The 14,350-nt window shown below is 45.6% G+C and overlaps 1 protein-coding gene across 1 annotated transcript; it reads right to left on the bottom strand.

Annotated features, from left to right (window-relative positions):
• Nucleotides 1-8,961: 8,961 nt before the first annotated feature.
• On the bottom strand, nucleotides 8,962-10,962 carry LOC121439899 (cytochrome c, somatic). Its single transcript, XM_041640507.1, has 3 exons — nucleotides 10,809-10,962; nucleotides 9,784-9,960; nucleotides 8,962-9,675 (listed from the first exon to the last, which is right to left on the bottom strand). Exons 2-3 carry the CDS (start codon nucleotides 9,950-9,952, stop codon nucleotides 9,527-9,529), a joined length of 318 nt encoding a protein of 105 aa, XP_041496441.1. The 5' UTR covers nucleotides 9,953-9,960; nucleotides 10,809-10,962; the 3' UTR covers nucleotides 8,962-9,526.
• Nucleotides 10,963-14,350: the final 3,388 nt, after the last annotated feature.

Raw genomic sequence — 14,350 nt, 5'->3', positions numbered from 1 at the left:
ATTTCGAACTATGTAACCCTAAATCCCCCATGTAACCACGCAGGGTGAGAGATGTAATTTTCAGATCTGAAAAGGCCCCTTTAGCAAGCGATGCTGCCGAAAATGCTAATGCAAATCAAACGCCACACATTTGCCTTCAGCAGTTTACTCTGGTTTCCATGGCCACCATAAACACCGTTCCCGGCCTCTGCAGGTGCTAGAGGGAGTGCTCAGAGAGCGCAGAGCTGCTGCATTCCCTCGCTTTTTTTCTATATTCTTTGATTACAAACTTCTAGTTTAACTAACCACGCTTAAGAATGCAGTTTAACATACGAATGCCCCTTCTCCCCTTTTTAGAGTTTAGAAGCCTCCTAGGCGCTTCCTGGAGTTGTTTTCTGGCCACACCTCCCCAGGGCCATGAAGATGTTGACAGTGTACCTCGGGACAGCTCTTGTCTGTCCTTTGACCCGAGAAAAATGCATGCTCAGAGAATTGTTTTTGTTTTGTGCATGTATATAAGCTGGAACCTTAGCAGGAGAAAGGAGGAATAAAGAAACTGATACAGAAAAGTACGTAGCAGAGAGTTCATTTTCGCCCTCATCTAAGTCCGCGCTTGTAAGTCTTCTTCTGTCCCTGCGGGGACACTGGTGCTGCCACTCAGAGCTCCCTGATACCTAAACTAAATTTAGCCAGGGTGCTTTACCAGATTGAAATGAGGACAGTAGTTATGGATGCTCAAGTGAGTTTCTTTCACGAATGACTGGGGACTGATAGAACATTTACTCTAGAAGTCTAAGGATGGTGTCAGCAATCACTACACGGTTCCAGGGCTGAGAAAGCAGTCAATTGTCTTTTTCATATTGGAGAAACCCCAGGTGCTGTCATTCTGACCATATGGGCCTGGTAGACTGGGGAAAGCAGGGCTATGACTAGGGACGGTGTTCTAGGGGCTGGGGATGTAGTTTAGCTGCTGGAGTGATTGCCTAGCAGGTCTGGAACTCCAGGCTTGATTTCCAGCACCTGGGTGTGTTGGTGCATGCTTGCAATCTGATGCCCCTCCCAACATTTTCATTTGATTATTTTTTTTTTTAGATTTATTGGTGTGTGTGTGTGTGTGTGTGTGTGTATGTGTGTGTATAGAGTACAGCGGATCTCTGATCCCCTGGACCTGAAAAAGCAGGCAGGTATTATGGGTGCTGGGAACTTAACTTGGATCCCCTAGTGGAGCAGAAAGCGTCCAAGAACCAAGCCATCTCTCCAACCTCCTCCCCCATCTCTCTTTTGTAAAGGAATTCTGTGCGTGAGGGATGGGGGTGTATATGTCACCGTACCCACGTGGTGGTCAGAGAGTGGCTTTGTAGCGTCGTTTCTTTCATTCCCCCTTCATTTGGGCATCAGGAATCAATGTCAGGCAGCAAGCACCCTCACCCATTTCTCAACGTCCCTCTGCCCTCTCTCTAGCACAGTGCCAAAGATAAAGTCCCTGGAGCAGGGCACTTCCGGTACAACAATGAGAAAAGATCCCCAGGGAACAGGCATTTGTGATGACGGTGACTGGGGCCTTACCGTGGTGGGCAGAGACTCGGCCGAGTCCAGAGGTTTCTCAGGACTTTGATGCCTGTTTGCGGATGCTGGGCATGTTCTGCAGCATCCGCGGTTTTTACCTACCAGATGCTACACGGTAGCAGCACCTTTCTCACCAGCGGTAACAGATAAAGTTGGTCCTAACCATTATCTGTGTTCTGTGTACATTAAGAACCTTTGGACAGAGCTGGAGAAATGGCTCAGCGGTTAAGAGCACTGACTGCTCTTCTAGAGGACCCGGGTTCAATTCCCAGCACCCACATGGCAGCTCACAACTGTCTGAAAATCCAGTTCCAGGGGATCTGACACCTTCACACCAATGCACATAAAATAAAGATAAATAAATCATAAAAAAATTTTAAAAAAAAAGAACCTTTGGACAGAAGATAACGATGGAACTGATTGGAATAGCTAATATGTAGAACTAGAATACCCAGCAATGAGTGAAAGGCAGTTTCTGGTTTGGATGATTTAATGATAAAGATAAGAAAAATAAAAGGGTCGAATTTGGGGGTACAGTTAAGAGTTTTCTTTTTTTTCTTTCTTTCTTTTTTTTTTTTGACTTTCGAGGTAGGGTTTTTCTGTATTTTTTGGTGCCTGTCCTGGAACTAGTCTCCCAAGTGCTGGGATTAAAGGCGTGCACCACCACCACCCGGCCAGTTTAGAATTTTCTGTGAAATCTTCATTGTTACACAAAGTTCTGTTCAGCTGAGCTGGTCTATGGCTCAGAATTAGGAAATGTAGGAGCATCCCCCGATGCTTTCCAAAGCATTTGAGAAAGTGGTTTTAGAGAGGAAGGATGATTTCCAAGGTCTGAGCTTCAAGGACTCTGCAACAATCCCGGCAACCGTGGGAGTCAGCGTTAGGAGCACGGCTGTATGAATCTTTCCATGCTCTGAGCTTGGAGGCCTAAGGATGGGACAGGGGGCTGCACACACTGGACTCGTGAAACCCATGTTTTTACTCTCCCAGGTGGTGTGGGAACATACGATACTGTGAGAACTCTCTCTCTCAAACACTGTCAATAAATGCAGGCCAAACCCAGAAAAAAAAATAGTTTTCTGTGAAGATGTTAGTTTTGTAACTAACTGCATGGCTGTTTTGCAATGAATTACTGCGAAGCTTATTTTCTTATGGTTCTAGAAAACAGAGGCCTGCCGTGGGGCTCAGTAGGCTGGAATGCAGTTGTCAGCAGGGCTGGTCCACTGACCTTTCACCTGTGCTCTCTAGACTGGCAGCACTCCTCAGCTGGGGCCCCATCACCCCAGCCTCCGCTCCCTTAATTACAGCACCCCCTCCAACTCTGACTCCTGTTTCTTCATTCGCAAATACCTTTGTAATTGGATCAGTACCACATGAATAAACCAGGATAAAGCCCCCCCCCCACGTCAAGATCTTTAACTCGATCATATTCATAAAGTCTCTTTTGCCCTACAAGGCAACTTTGAAGGCTTTGGGGGTCCGGATATGGACATCTTGGGGCACTCTTGTTTCAGCTCATCACAATATGTATGAGGGTATCAAAGGTGTCTCAAATGCAGTCGAATATATAGCCTTTGGATTTGTGAGATTAGGCCCAAATGACATAAAATCATTGGCATTTTAGATGCTTATGGATATGACTCTTCCTGAGTGGGGAAGGTAAGAGAAATATCAAAGGCATTATTTAAGGAACGTTATTACATGGGTGGGTGTGTCAGGATTAAAATTGCTGCGCGCAACAGATGCTGAAATGTAAATGGTTTAGGAAGAAAGAACTCTCTTAAAATGGTAAAGTAGTCTGGGCTACTACGGCAGCTTTGTTATATCATCAATAGGACAGGTCCGTCCCTCTTCGCAGTCATCATCCTCAGGGGCTTGGCTGTCATCTTCAGGTGCCACCAACCAACATGGCTGCTCAGCCAGTCATCTCTCCAGGTTCCTGGAAGGAGAGGGGACGGGCAAGGCAGGCCTCTTGACTGAGTCAGGTGTTTCTTGTTTTAATTCTCATTCTCGCCCTCTTTGAGACAGGACGTTTGCTATGTAGCCCAGGTTGGCCTAAAAATTGCAATCCTTTCGCCTCAGTCTCCTGAGTGCTGGGATTATAGGCATGCGACACCATCTCAGATCTAAAAATAAAAACAAAAACCCAGCCAGCCAAGTGTGGCAACACACTTGTATTCTCAGTGCTTAGGAGGCTGAGGCAGAAGGATCTCAAGTTCAGAGCAGCCTAACCTCAGGCAGGACTCTGTCTAAGAGAATACCAACCAAGACAACAAACAGACAAAACTCGAAAGCGTTGCCAGGCTACTGGGAAAACTAGACACACTTAGAGGATGAATGCATGAACATGAGGGATCCATTCTTTTAGCCGAACTGAGTCATCTTTAGAAACGCTGAGGGGGATGTGAAGGTTGTGATTCGTGGATTCTTGATCTCACACAGGGATAGGTGAACTTTTAGGATGATATGTCTTTTCATGGACACAAACCTCTAAGGGCACTTTTTTTTTAATTTATTTATTTATTAAAGATTTCTGTCTCTTCCCCGCCACCGCCTCCCATCTCTAAGGGCACTTCTGTCCCAGTGAGCTTCAGGTTTACCCCACTTGGAAAAATCATGTGTCCTTACCCCTAAGTGCATATTTAGAACCCTAAACAGTATGGCAGTGTGTCTGGTCCAGCTAGCACAAAACTAGCTAACGTAGTTCAATAGAGTGCTGGTTAACATGCCACATACAATCTCTTAAATTTCCACAACTCTAAGGGCTAATACTGTGTCAGTTTATAGATGAGGAATCTAAGGTACAGAAAGTTGAGTGGACTTGATTCCGTCAGGCACTGTCAGCGGAAGGCCCAAACCCTTTGGAGCCTGGCTTCCTGCAGCCTTCACTAGTAAAAGCTACAAAAAGTCGTACGTTAAATATAACATGTACAAACTCTGTGTATGTGATTTAGAAAGTCTCTAAGTTTACCTTCTAACTCTAGCTGGAAAGGTATGTCATATCTAGTCTGGACCTATGCAGGCCTATTTCGGGTAGGGACAGTTACAAAGGTCCCTTGCTAAATAAGAAAAGATACTTCTTAAGAATTTATGCACACAGCATATTTGTGTTACGGTGTAGCTGCCCATGGAGAGGTCCTGAACCGAAAGCCAGCATGCATCCAGCATTTCACCTTCTGTGGGAGAGGGAGGCTGAGGGTGTTAAATCACACTGAGGTACCGTGTGAGCTACTGATGGTGTTACTGAACATCTGAGTCATCTCCAGATTAGAAACAGCATTGCTCAAGGCAAACAGCAAGGTGAATGCATCTTCCTTCCAACCAGGAGATAAAGAATTCATGTTGGAAATGGGAGAGACATTTGCTGAAATGGGGCAGGGGAGGGCTAAGGTGCTCAAGGAACACAAGACAACAGTTGCAGAACTGGGAAATTCATATACAAACCAGAATCTGATAGGGGTCCATTGATTCAGTGGACTTAAGAGTTGATCTGATTACAGGGGGCCAGACCATAGAAATGCGGGCTTTCCTCCAAGACTCAGTCAGGCATGGGAATAGAGAATGCATATGGCCGAGTTCCCAAGCTGGGTTTACAGAGTAGATGCAAAAAGAAGCACAAATGACCAAGGCAGAGACTATGAAGAATTCAGAGATTGAGAAGAAATCCAGATGTGGGATTCCCCTCTGTATGCTATGAATATGTTTTATTGCCACTGGTTAATAAAGAAGCTGCTTTCAACCAATGGCTTAACAGACTATAGACAGGCTGGAAAAGATATACAAAGAAAGTAGGCAGAGTCAGGGAGAAGCCATGTAAGCACTGGAGAAGAAAGATGTTTGCAGAAGCCTTGCCGGTAGGCCACGACCTCAAGGTGATGCACAGATTAATAGAGATGGGTTAATTTAAAATATATGAGCTAGCTAGAAATACGCTTAAGCTATTGGCCAAACACTACTGCAATTAATACAGTTTCTGTGTGACTGTTTCGGGTCTGGGTGACCGGGAAATGAACAAGCAGTCTCTGCCTACAAAATCCCAAGAGGCTGGCTAAGGACAGAGGTCACAATGAATGACAGGAGTCTGGGTTTTGGTTAGTCCAAGTAGAAACAACAGACACTGATATGTAGTTGATTAAGAGAGGGTGTCAGAGAGTCTAAGCCAGCTCAAGTGCTTAGTGACTGTGATGACAGGAAGTAGAGACAAGAGGTTCACGTAGATGAGATCCCACTAACATGTCTATGCCAGGAATGATCTGGAAGACGAGGCTTCTGTTGTAGACCACGTGGAAACTGAGTAGGCTCCATTTGTGAGGGCTACAGAAGCATAGGCCTGGAGTAAACCCAGTTTCTATTAAACAAACCAGGTTGTTAAGAATATTTGCTGATCTTAGAGGATCAAGGCTCCATCTGTAACCCATTCCAGATCTGATACCCACTTCTGGTCTCTGTGGGCACCAGGCACACACATGGTTCTCATACACAGATGCAGGCAAACAGTCATACACATAAAACAAATACATCTTTACTATTATTTGGGGGCAGGGTTTTTCCTGTATAGCCCTGGTTGTCCAGGATCTCTCTGCTGACTCTCACTGCTGCAATTAAAGGTGTGCACTATATTCAGCTAATAAATCTTTAAAACGAGAGATAACTCGGTTCATATGAAGTTTATACGTCACCCTGGAAAGTGCAGGGGTCAGCATGTACGATAGCGAGCAAGGTAATTCATCTAAGTGACCTTTAAGCTCTGTGAATCTATGAGCAACACAACTCTGCTTTGCCGCAAAGCTCTGAACAAGTGAGGCTTACTTTCTGTTTGCGTTTTTCAGACGAGGCCTTCTGTAGTCCAGTCTGACCTCAAACTCACTATGCAGCCAAGGAGAACCTTGAATTTCTGATCTTCCCATCTTCACTTCCCAAGTACTGGAATCACAAGAAGGCACCGCCATGCCTGGACTGCTAGGTATCAAAACCAGGGCGTCACACGTGCTAAACATTCTTATCACCTGAGCTACAGCCCGGGCCTGTTGAAACATTCTTAAAGCATCACATAGAAGAATTAAAGTTTTGGGGACACAATTTCTTTATGCAATTGTTATTACTTTCGTGACAGGGCATCACTGTGTACCTCAGGCTGGCATAGAACTCAAAAATCCTCCATGTCTTACCATACCCAACTGTCACTACCAAGTCCTAACGTTAACACGAAACCAGCCCTAGACAATACACAAAGGAACAATTGACTGTTCTAGAGGGTTCACCTTCTATTTGGGGTGAGGTTGGATTGGACCTATATGTAATATATTGATAAAGTACTCTAGTTTTAGTCCCCAGGCCAGCATTGTCTACAATACACCTCCAATAACACAATGACCTTGTTTGATAGTTCTTCCTCCAAGTTTACTATTCAAGCTGTAGACCTATTTAAAATGAAATGTTAAGAATACTAACTCGATGTGTTATACAGACACCTAGTAAATATGAGCCCAGTGTGGATTTCTAGCAAACAGGAAATGAAAAGTTCTTTATAGTCTGAGAATCTTATTGTGCATGCCAGACAAGTATGGAGGTCAGAGGGCAATATGATCAGTTCTCTCCTTCAGTCACATGGATCCTCAGGACTGAATTTACGCCATCAGTCCACCCCCCCCACCCCCCCAGACAGGGTTTCTCTGTGGCTTTGGAGCCTGTCCTGGAACGAGCTCTGTAGCCCAGGCTGGTCTCAAACTCAGAGATCCGCCTGCCTCTGCCTCCCGGGCAAGGCTGGTAGGTGCCTTTTACCTGAGCCATCTGCTCAGCCCAGAACACAGGGTTTTGAGACAGGGAACCTGTCCTGAAGTTCTGTAGACCAGGCTGGCCTTGTGGCCTTGAACTCATTCACCTGCCTCTGCGTCCAGAGTGCTGGGATTAAAGGCCTAGACCGCCACCCCCTGGCTCAGAATAGGGACTTTGACTAAAACTGACCTATAGCCATAGTTCCTTGGTCTGGTTTCATCCATGTTGTTCTTCAGCCACTCAAGCCTGGCTCAGTTAACTTCATCTGTAAAATGTCAGTTGGATTGCAAAACATCTCTAAAATTCTTACCAATCATGAGGTCCTTTGAGTTTATAATGAAAGCCCCATTTTATAAAGTATTAAGCGAAATGTTTAGTCATCTTAATTGCTCATTTTTTCTATCATTCCTAGGATGCAGAAAATGAATTAACTTCAGGGCTTTCTTTGCACTGGTTAAAAAGCATCCTTCAAAAGTTGCCTGTTACAAAGGCTCAACCTTTGAAGGATTTAGAAGCTTATCAGGGCTGGAAATGACTGTCTTCCAGAGGACCCAGCTTGGATTCCTAGCACCCACACTGCAGATCACCTCTGTAACAGCAGTCCCAGGAGACCCGACACCCTCATCTGGTCCCCAGGGGCACTGCATATGTAGTGTGCAGACAAAACATCCATACACATAACAAAAAACCCAGCTATCAATCAGCCTAAAACTCTGAATTTGCAGCCTGGGCTACATATTTAGATGGATGATGGTGGCACATCTTCAATCCCAGCACTTAGGAGACAGGCAGATGGATCAACATGTTAGTTCAAGGCCAGTCTGGTCTACAAAGCAAGTTCTAAGACAGGCTCCAAAGCTACAGAGAAACTGTCTTAAAAAACAAAACAACCCCAAAATTCCACTTTTGTTTCCAGTTTTTTTTCCTTTTTTGGTTTTTTGAGACAGGGTTTCTCTGTCCTGGAACTCACTTTGTAGACCAAGCAGACCTTGAACTCACTGAGATCCACCTACCTCTGGGATTAAAGGTTTGCGCCACCACCACCCAGCTAGACTGCTTTCAATTTCTTGTATGAACGTCACACAGTGGTTTGTCAGACTTTAGAGAGCTTCTTAACCTTCTCCACACTTTTGACGTCATTGATGAGTTCCTTTCCCAGTCAAAAGACTCCGCCATCACCCTATTTCCCTACCATTTTCTATACAATATAGGACCACTCAGTGAGTGCTCAACTATTCCTCTTCGTAGGTGATGTTCTGGCCAAAGAACCAAGGGTGAAGTGTTGCTCCAATCTGAGTTGTCCTGGAGGTCAAGGTCACAGCATGGAGCACCTTTACTAGATACTTTACTTTAGGGAAAGTTAAACTAAAACCTTGTCACCAGTCAAACAAAGCAGAATCAAAAGACCAGGACCTGTAATTAATCACCTTCTTTCTGTTGCAAACTTCTTTATTTTAATCCTTCCGTAAAAAGTTGGCAAAGAATACCACCAGCAATCACACAGGTATAGAAGTTCCAGTTCTGTTTTGTTTCCAAAAGGGTGTTTAAGGACAATTCTGAATTGCAATTTAGTCTTAGATAAGAATTAAAAAGGTCTAAGTTGCTGGTTTCTGAAGGCATTTTAACATAATAGATCAACTATAACATTGCTAAATACTCTTTATTTGATATATTATACATAGACCACAGTAAGTGCCTTTCAATGGTAAAAGGCAGCATCCTTTGACCTAGGGAAGTCTAATAAAATAAGACCATTGAGTCAAGAATAGACAGTTGCCTCCTGACCTTTAGCAATTGCCTGTAACAGCAGTACAAACTTTACCACAGATGAGTCTTCTCATTTCTGAGATGGTGACAGAATTTCCCCAGTGTTTAAACATATTCATATGTCCAATTATATAAATTTAATTGTAAAACCATTTAGTAGGTTTGAGGTGACACCCCCATCTTTGTGGAAAGTAGAACTTTAATAATTAAGTCCAATCTTATCTTGAGAAAGGGAGAGCAGTGACAGTGTTTATGCAACTGGAATCGTTACTTTAATAAAGATCATATCCACTTTTCTACAAGTCAGCTTTCCTTAAATCAGGACTGTCCAACAAAAAATTGTTAGCCGTTCATGATCTGAATTTTGGGGTATGAATTAAATTACGGTACACATTAAAAGTCATGAGACATTTGTTTTGTAATAAATAAGGCACTGGAATTACTCCTTAGTAGCCTTTTTAAGATAAGCTATTAGGTCCGCCCTCTCTCCCTTCTTCTTAATTCCAGCGAAGATCATTTTTGTTCCAGGGATGTACTTTTTGGGATTCTCCAAATACTCCATCAGGGTGTCCTCTCCCCAGGTGATGCCTAAACAGAAAGGGATGCAGTGGTTAAAGCGTTCCATGCTCCTGGTAAGTCCACCACCGGTTACACCCATGTAGCCTGTGCTGTGATCTAACCACAGTCCCCACTTACCTTTGTTCTTGTTGGCATCTGTGTACGAGAATCCAGCCGCCTGACCTGTCTTCCTCCCAAACAGACCGTGGAGGTTTGGTCCAGTCTTATGCTTGCCTCCCTTTTCCACAGTGTGGCACTGGGCACACTTCTGAACAAAAATCTTCTTGCCTTTCTCAACGTCACCCATTTTTAATTCTAAAAATGAAAAGACCCAACAGTTCAAATAACTTGCTCAAGAAACACATACAATGGATCCTGATGACCATTCAAATCACCTAACTAGCGACCCACTGCTAGTCTCTGTCCTTCAACACCTGGCCGGATGCTACCTCACTCAGTTGGAATACTCCCCAATAATAAACACACTAATTAGGAGGCACTCCCCCCCTCCCCACTTAAGGCAAGTCTATGTTCATGATAGGTTTGTGCTCAAGTAAGGGAAGTGGAAAATCAACTCAAATCTGTGTTTCAGAAGAAGGGAAGGTCAAAAAGTCACAAATATAAAATTGGCCTACAATTGCATTATACCAAAACCACTGCGACTCTAACGTTTCAGGATGCGTAATTGCTGTCTGAGCTGCCAATTAAAGACACCTCCAAAAATAAGAAAAAACACAGTTATAGGGCTGTGTGTGGGGGGGTGTCCTAAGTGCTTTCAGCCGCTCTGCTCTCATTTGGAGGCTAAATTACTCTCTCTTGCATTAGTCTGGCACTGGAAAGCAAGAGAGGGCTGGGGTAGGAACCTTCTCCCTTTCGCGTCTTAAGATCGCGGGGTGACCACGAGGTCACCCATTCAAGCCGGATTCAAGGAGAATGATTTAACATAATCTTCCGGATGCCCGATCAGGAAAATGAACCGGCCAGTTCCTGAGGAGCAGCAGCCTCTGCTTTGCTCTCTGGAAGGGCGGTGGGCGAGAGGTCTCCAGCACTCCAGGCCCAGGCCCCGCGCCCACGCCGCCTCCAGCCCTGCTTTGCGGCACTATTTCAGGCCCGCGCTGGCCTCTTCGCGCCCTTCCCGCCCCGCGTCCCCGTCTCGCGCTCACCGCTCCCGGGTGATCAACCCCACCAACGCTGCTGCGACCCGAAGACGGACGTCCCGCTCTCTAGCCCAAGGACACGCCGGCCCGCGCCTATGTACCGGTGTCGGTGCAACCGCACTTGCTCTGCCCGCCCGCGGCCCGACGTACGGCAGCGTCGGGTACTGCGACGTGGCGTAGCCGCGCCTTATTGGCCTCAGCATCGGGATCTCTCCGGCGAGGTGCGCACGCATGCGGGCTAGCAGGTTAGGGTGTGCCCAGAGGGCGCCCTTCCTCTAAAGGCCTCGTTTGCCCGGCACTTACGACAGGCCCTGGACGTAAGGCGTGGACGTGGGTGACGTCACCCTCGGGGTCCCGGGCGCGTGGGGCGTGGGGAGGCAGGGCGGCTACTCCCTCGGGATCCAAGGCGCAGCGTGCTCAGGTGACACTTGGCTCTGCACTCTTTCGGCCGCCGCCCACGGGGAGTGTCACGACTGCCGCCCGGTCAGCTGGCGACCTTTACCCCGGCTTAGACAAGACTCCCTGGCTTTTGCGACTGCTCCGCCCCGAGAGGATGCCTGCTGGAGACCTTCCGGCTACGCCAGGGACACAGCGCCCCAAAGCTGGGGAAGGTGTGGTCCTTGTGGCAGGCAGGGTCGTCGCCTGGAGTCCCTGTTCCCTTCCCCTACTGTTTGTAGAAAAACAAGGAGGGTGTGCAGGCAAGCTTTAAGAAGAAACACGATTTGATCTGATTCTTGGGATCTGCTGGTCTTGCATCCCTTCTGACCATATTGGGGATGGAAGTTTTGTTAGCACACTTTTCCAGTACGCTTCGAAACGAATTCCCTGCCTGACACCCTAAATTCTACTATTGGAAGTTTTCTTTGTTACTTTTTTTCCCTAGTTTTTTGAGATAGGGTTTCACTGTAACTGCCCAAACTGTCTTCCTGGAACTAGCTGAGTAGACCAGGCTGACCTTGAACTCAGAGATCCGCGTGCCTCAGCTGGGATGAAAGGTGTGCGCCTCCTTGGCCCAGCCCTTTTTTATTACTCTTATCTCCCAAGTTCACAGTCCAAATTCTGACCCACGGCGGTCTTTTTCTTAAGTTCTGTCTAGCCTTGACTTATTCTGTCAAGTGTTTAAAGATACCTGGTGCTCGGCAGACCCTTTTCCTGGTATCAAGAGTAAACCTGCAAACTTTGGTGAAGTTTATTTACATTCTACCATATTTCCTTCCACCGTCAGAGTAACACTAGATGTTAGGAGGCTGGTCTGAATCGCTGTAGATCCCTTTCAAGCCACTGGTCCTATGATTTGCTCCAGGGGAAGACATCAGTCTATGGGAGTACAGTTATTCTTAGGTACCCCCAGGGGCAGTTGGCTCCAGAACAGTCCCCAGCATCCGTACAGAATCCCATGGGTGCTCAAGTCCTTCTCACGAAGTGGTGTAGTATTTGCAAACAATCTACATAGTCTTCCCAACATTTACATCATCTCTAGATTATAGCATGCCAAATACAGTGCTATATAATGTCATTTAGGGACAAATGACAGAAATTCCAAAGTCACTCAATATTCCTGAGAGTATTGGAAGTTCAGCTACATAGTATGTGGTGATCTGATCTGCTGGTGTTTTTGACCCACAGATGTAGAATCTGTAGGTAGAGAAAATAAAAAACCCACAGAATTGGAAGCTATAACACATAAATAAAAGAGCAATAAGGTAAAAAGTGCCCAAAGAATTGGGAGACAAAATTCTCCAAAAATGAGTCGGTTTTGAGTTTTCCATCTACTGCTGGGTACTGCACCTGTAGTGTGGAGCCTGCACTACGGGTCCATTCGCGAGCAGGCTAGGGCCTGGAGATTTTAAACACACAAAGACCCACAAATAGAGACAGGAGTCATCCTTGAAACAAGAGTGCCCCTTTATTGTGTACCAGAGCCGCTTAGATATGGACCCTTAACTGCTAGCCACACCCCCGCCAAACTCACCAGAAACCACTCCCCTGCCTTCAGGAACTCCTGAGGGTCTCATGCTCAGAGCAGCTACACACACAGGAAAACAAGTTGTTTGCTCAGAGAAGCTGCAAGCCTAACAAGTTGTTTACAGGAAATTCAGGATCTGCGTCCACAACCCCCAACAAATATCACCATGTAAGCAGTCACGTGGCTGAACGAGTGCGAGAGTGTTAGCTTTGTTCTTTAACTTTATTTATTGTCCATGTGTGGGCACGTACATTTTAAGAAAAGCTAAAGGGCCTGAGCTCCTGCTCTAATCCTTGGAATGTGAATTAATCTCTCAGAAGCTCTAAATTCATCTAATGTAAATGTAAACATTTAAAAGATAGGATTTGTCTTCTGGGGTATTTGATATGATTGAAATCATTTGTTTCTGAGGAAAATTGGGGGGGGGACGCAAAACATCTTATTATGCCTTAGCAACCAGTTAAGTGGCTCTCTACTTAGGATTTGGACACGATTTTGATATAGTTTCTTATTCAAAGGTTCATGTACTTGAAGCTTGCTCCACAGGTGGCAGTATTGGAGGGTGGTAGGACCTTTACGAGGAAGGGCCTGATGGAAGGAACACTTCTTCATCAAATTCCTTGCAACTTAGTCCTGTAAAACAGAAACCAAAAATATCCCACACAGGTTAACGGGAAACTGAAACCAAGAATATACCTTGCAGGTTAAGTCTTCTGTTTATGGTCAAAACAGTTCCTGTCTGTTCCTAGCCAAGAGATAAATCCTATGTCCTATGCCAAGTCCCTGCTAATTAAGGCTTCTGTTTGTAATCTCTTAAATTCCTGGTCTGATATTAACTGCTTGTAACCCCCTTCACACCCCCCATTCACTTGATGTGAATTCTTCCTTTGGTATATCTTAGCCTTTGTTCCTCCCCTTTTATTGTATCATTTTAACAATAGATAACTGTCAAACCCCTCACCTTTTATGAACACCTTATCTCTCCCCAGCGATGAAGAGCGCGGGCTGCTCTTCCAGAGGTCCAGAGTTAAACCTTATGGTGGCTCATAAACAGCTGTGATGTGATCTGGTGCCCTCTTCTGGCCTGCAGGGAAACATGCAGGCAGAACACTATATGCATAATAAATAATCTTTTTTTTTTTTTTTTAAGGAACTTGGAAAGGCCAGTGGGGGCTGCTCTTGCCCCCCCCCCCCCAACTTGCCAGATGGTTGTGGTACACGCCTTTAATTCCAGTACTCAGGAGGCAGGTGGATCGCTGTGAGTTCGAGGACAACCTGGTCTCAGCGAATTCCAGGACAGCCAGGACTGTTTCACAGAGAAACCCTGTCTCAAAAAACCAAAACAAAACAGAAAACCCAACTTAGGGGGAGACAGCTGGCTGGCTAGCCTAGGGAACCCCAAACTTGCTTTAATTCAGACAGCCATGGTCTTGGCCTTTTCTCACAATTTTTGGAATTAACAGTTCTCCAGGAGGAGACATCTGGGCGCTAGTTGTGAGGGGTGCATTAGTTCGCTCCTGAGTGGATTAGTTCCTGAGAAAGCCAATTATTATGAAGGAGCAAACCTGGTCCCTCTTGCTTC

This window comes from Microtus oregoni, unplaced genomic scaffold (assembly GCF_018167655.1).
Source record: "Microtus oregoni isolate MIOR12 unplaced genomic scaffold, Mior012 000064F_ref0000363, whole genome shotgun sequence".
Taxonomy (NCBI): Eukaryota; Metazoa; Chordata; class Mammalia; order Rodentia; family Cricetidae; genus Microtus; species Microtus oregoni.
The sequence above is the reverse complement of the archived record's forward strand: the minus strand, read 5'-3'. Positions and strand labels throughout refer to the sequence as shown.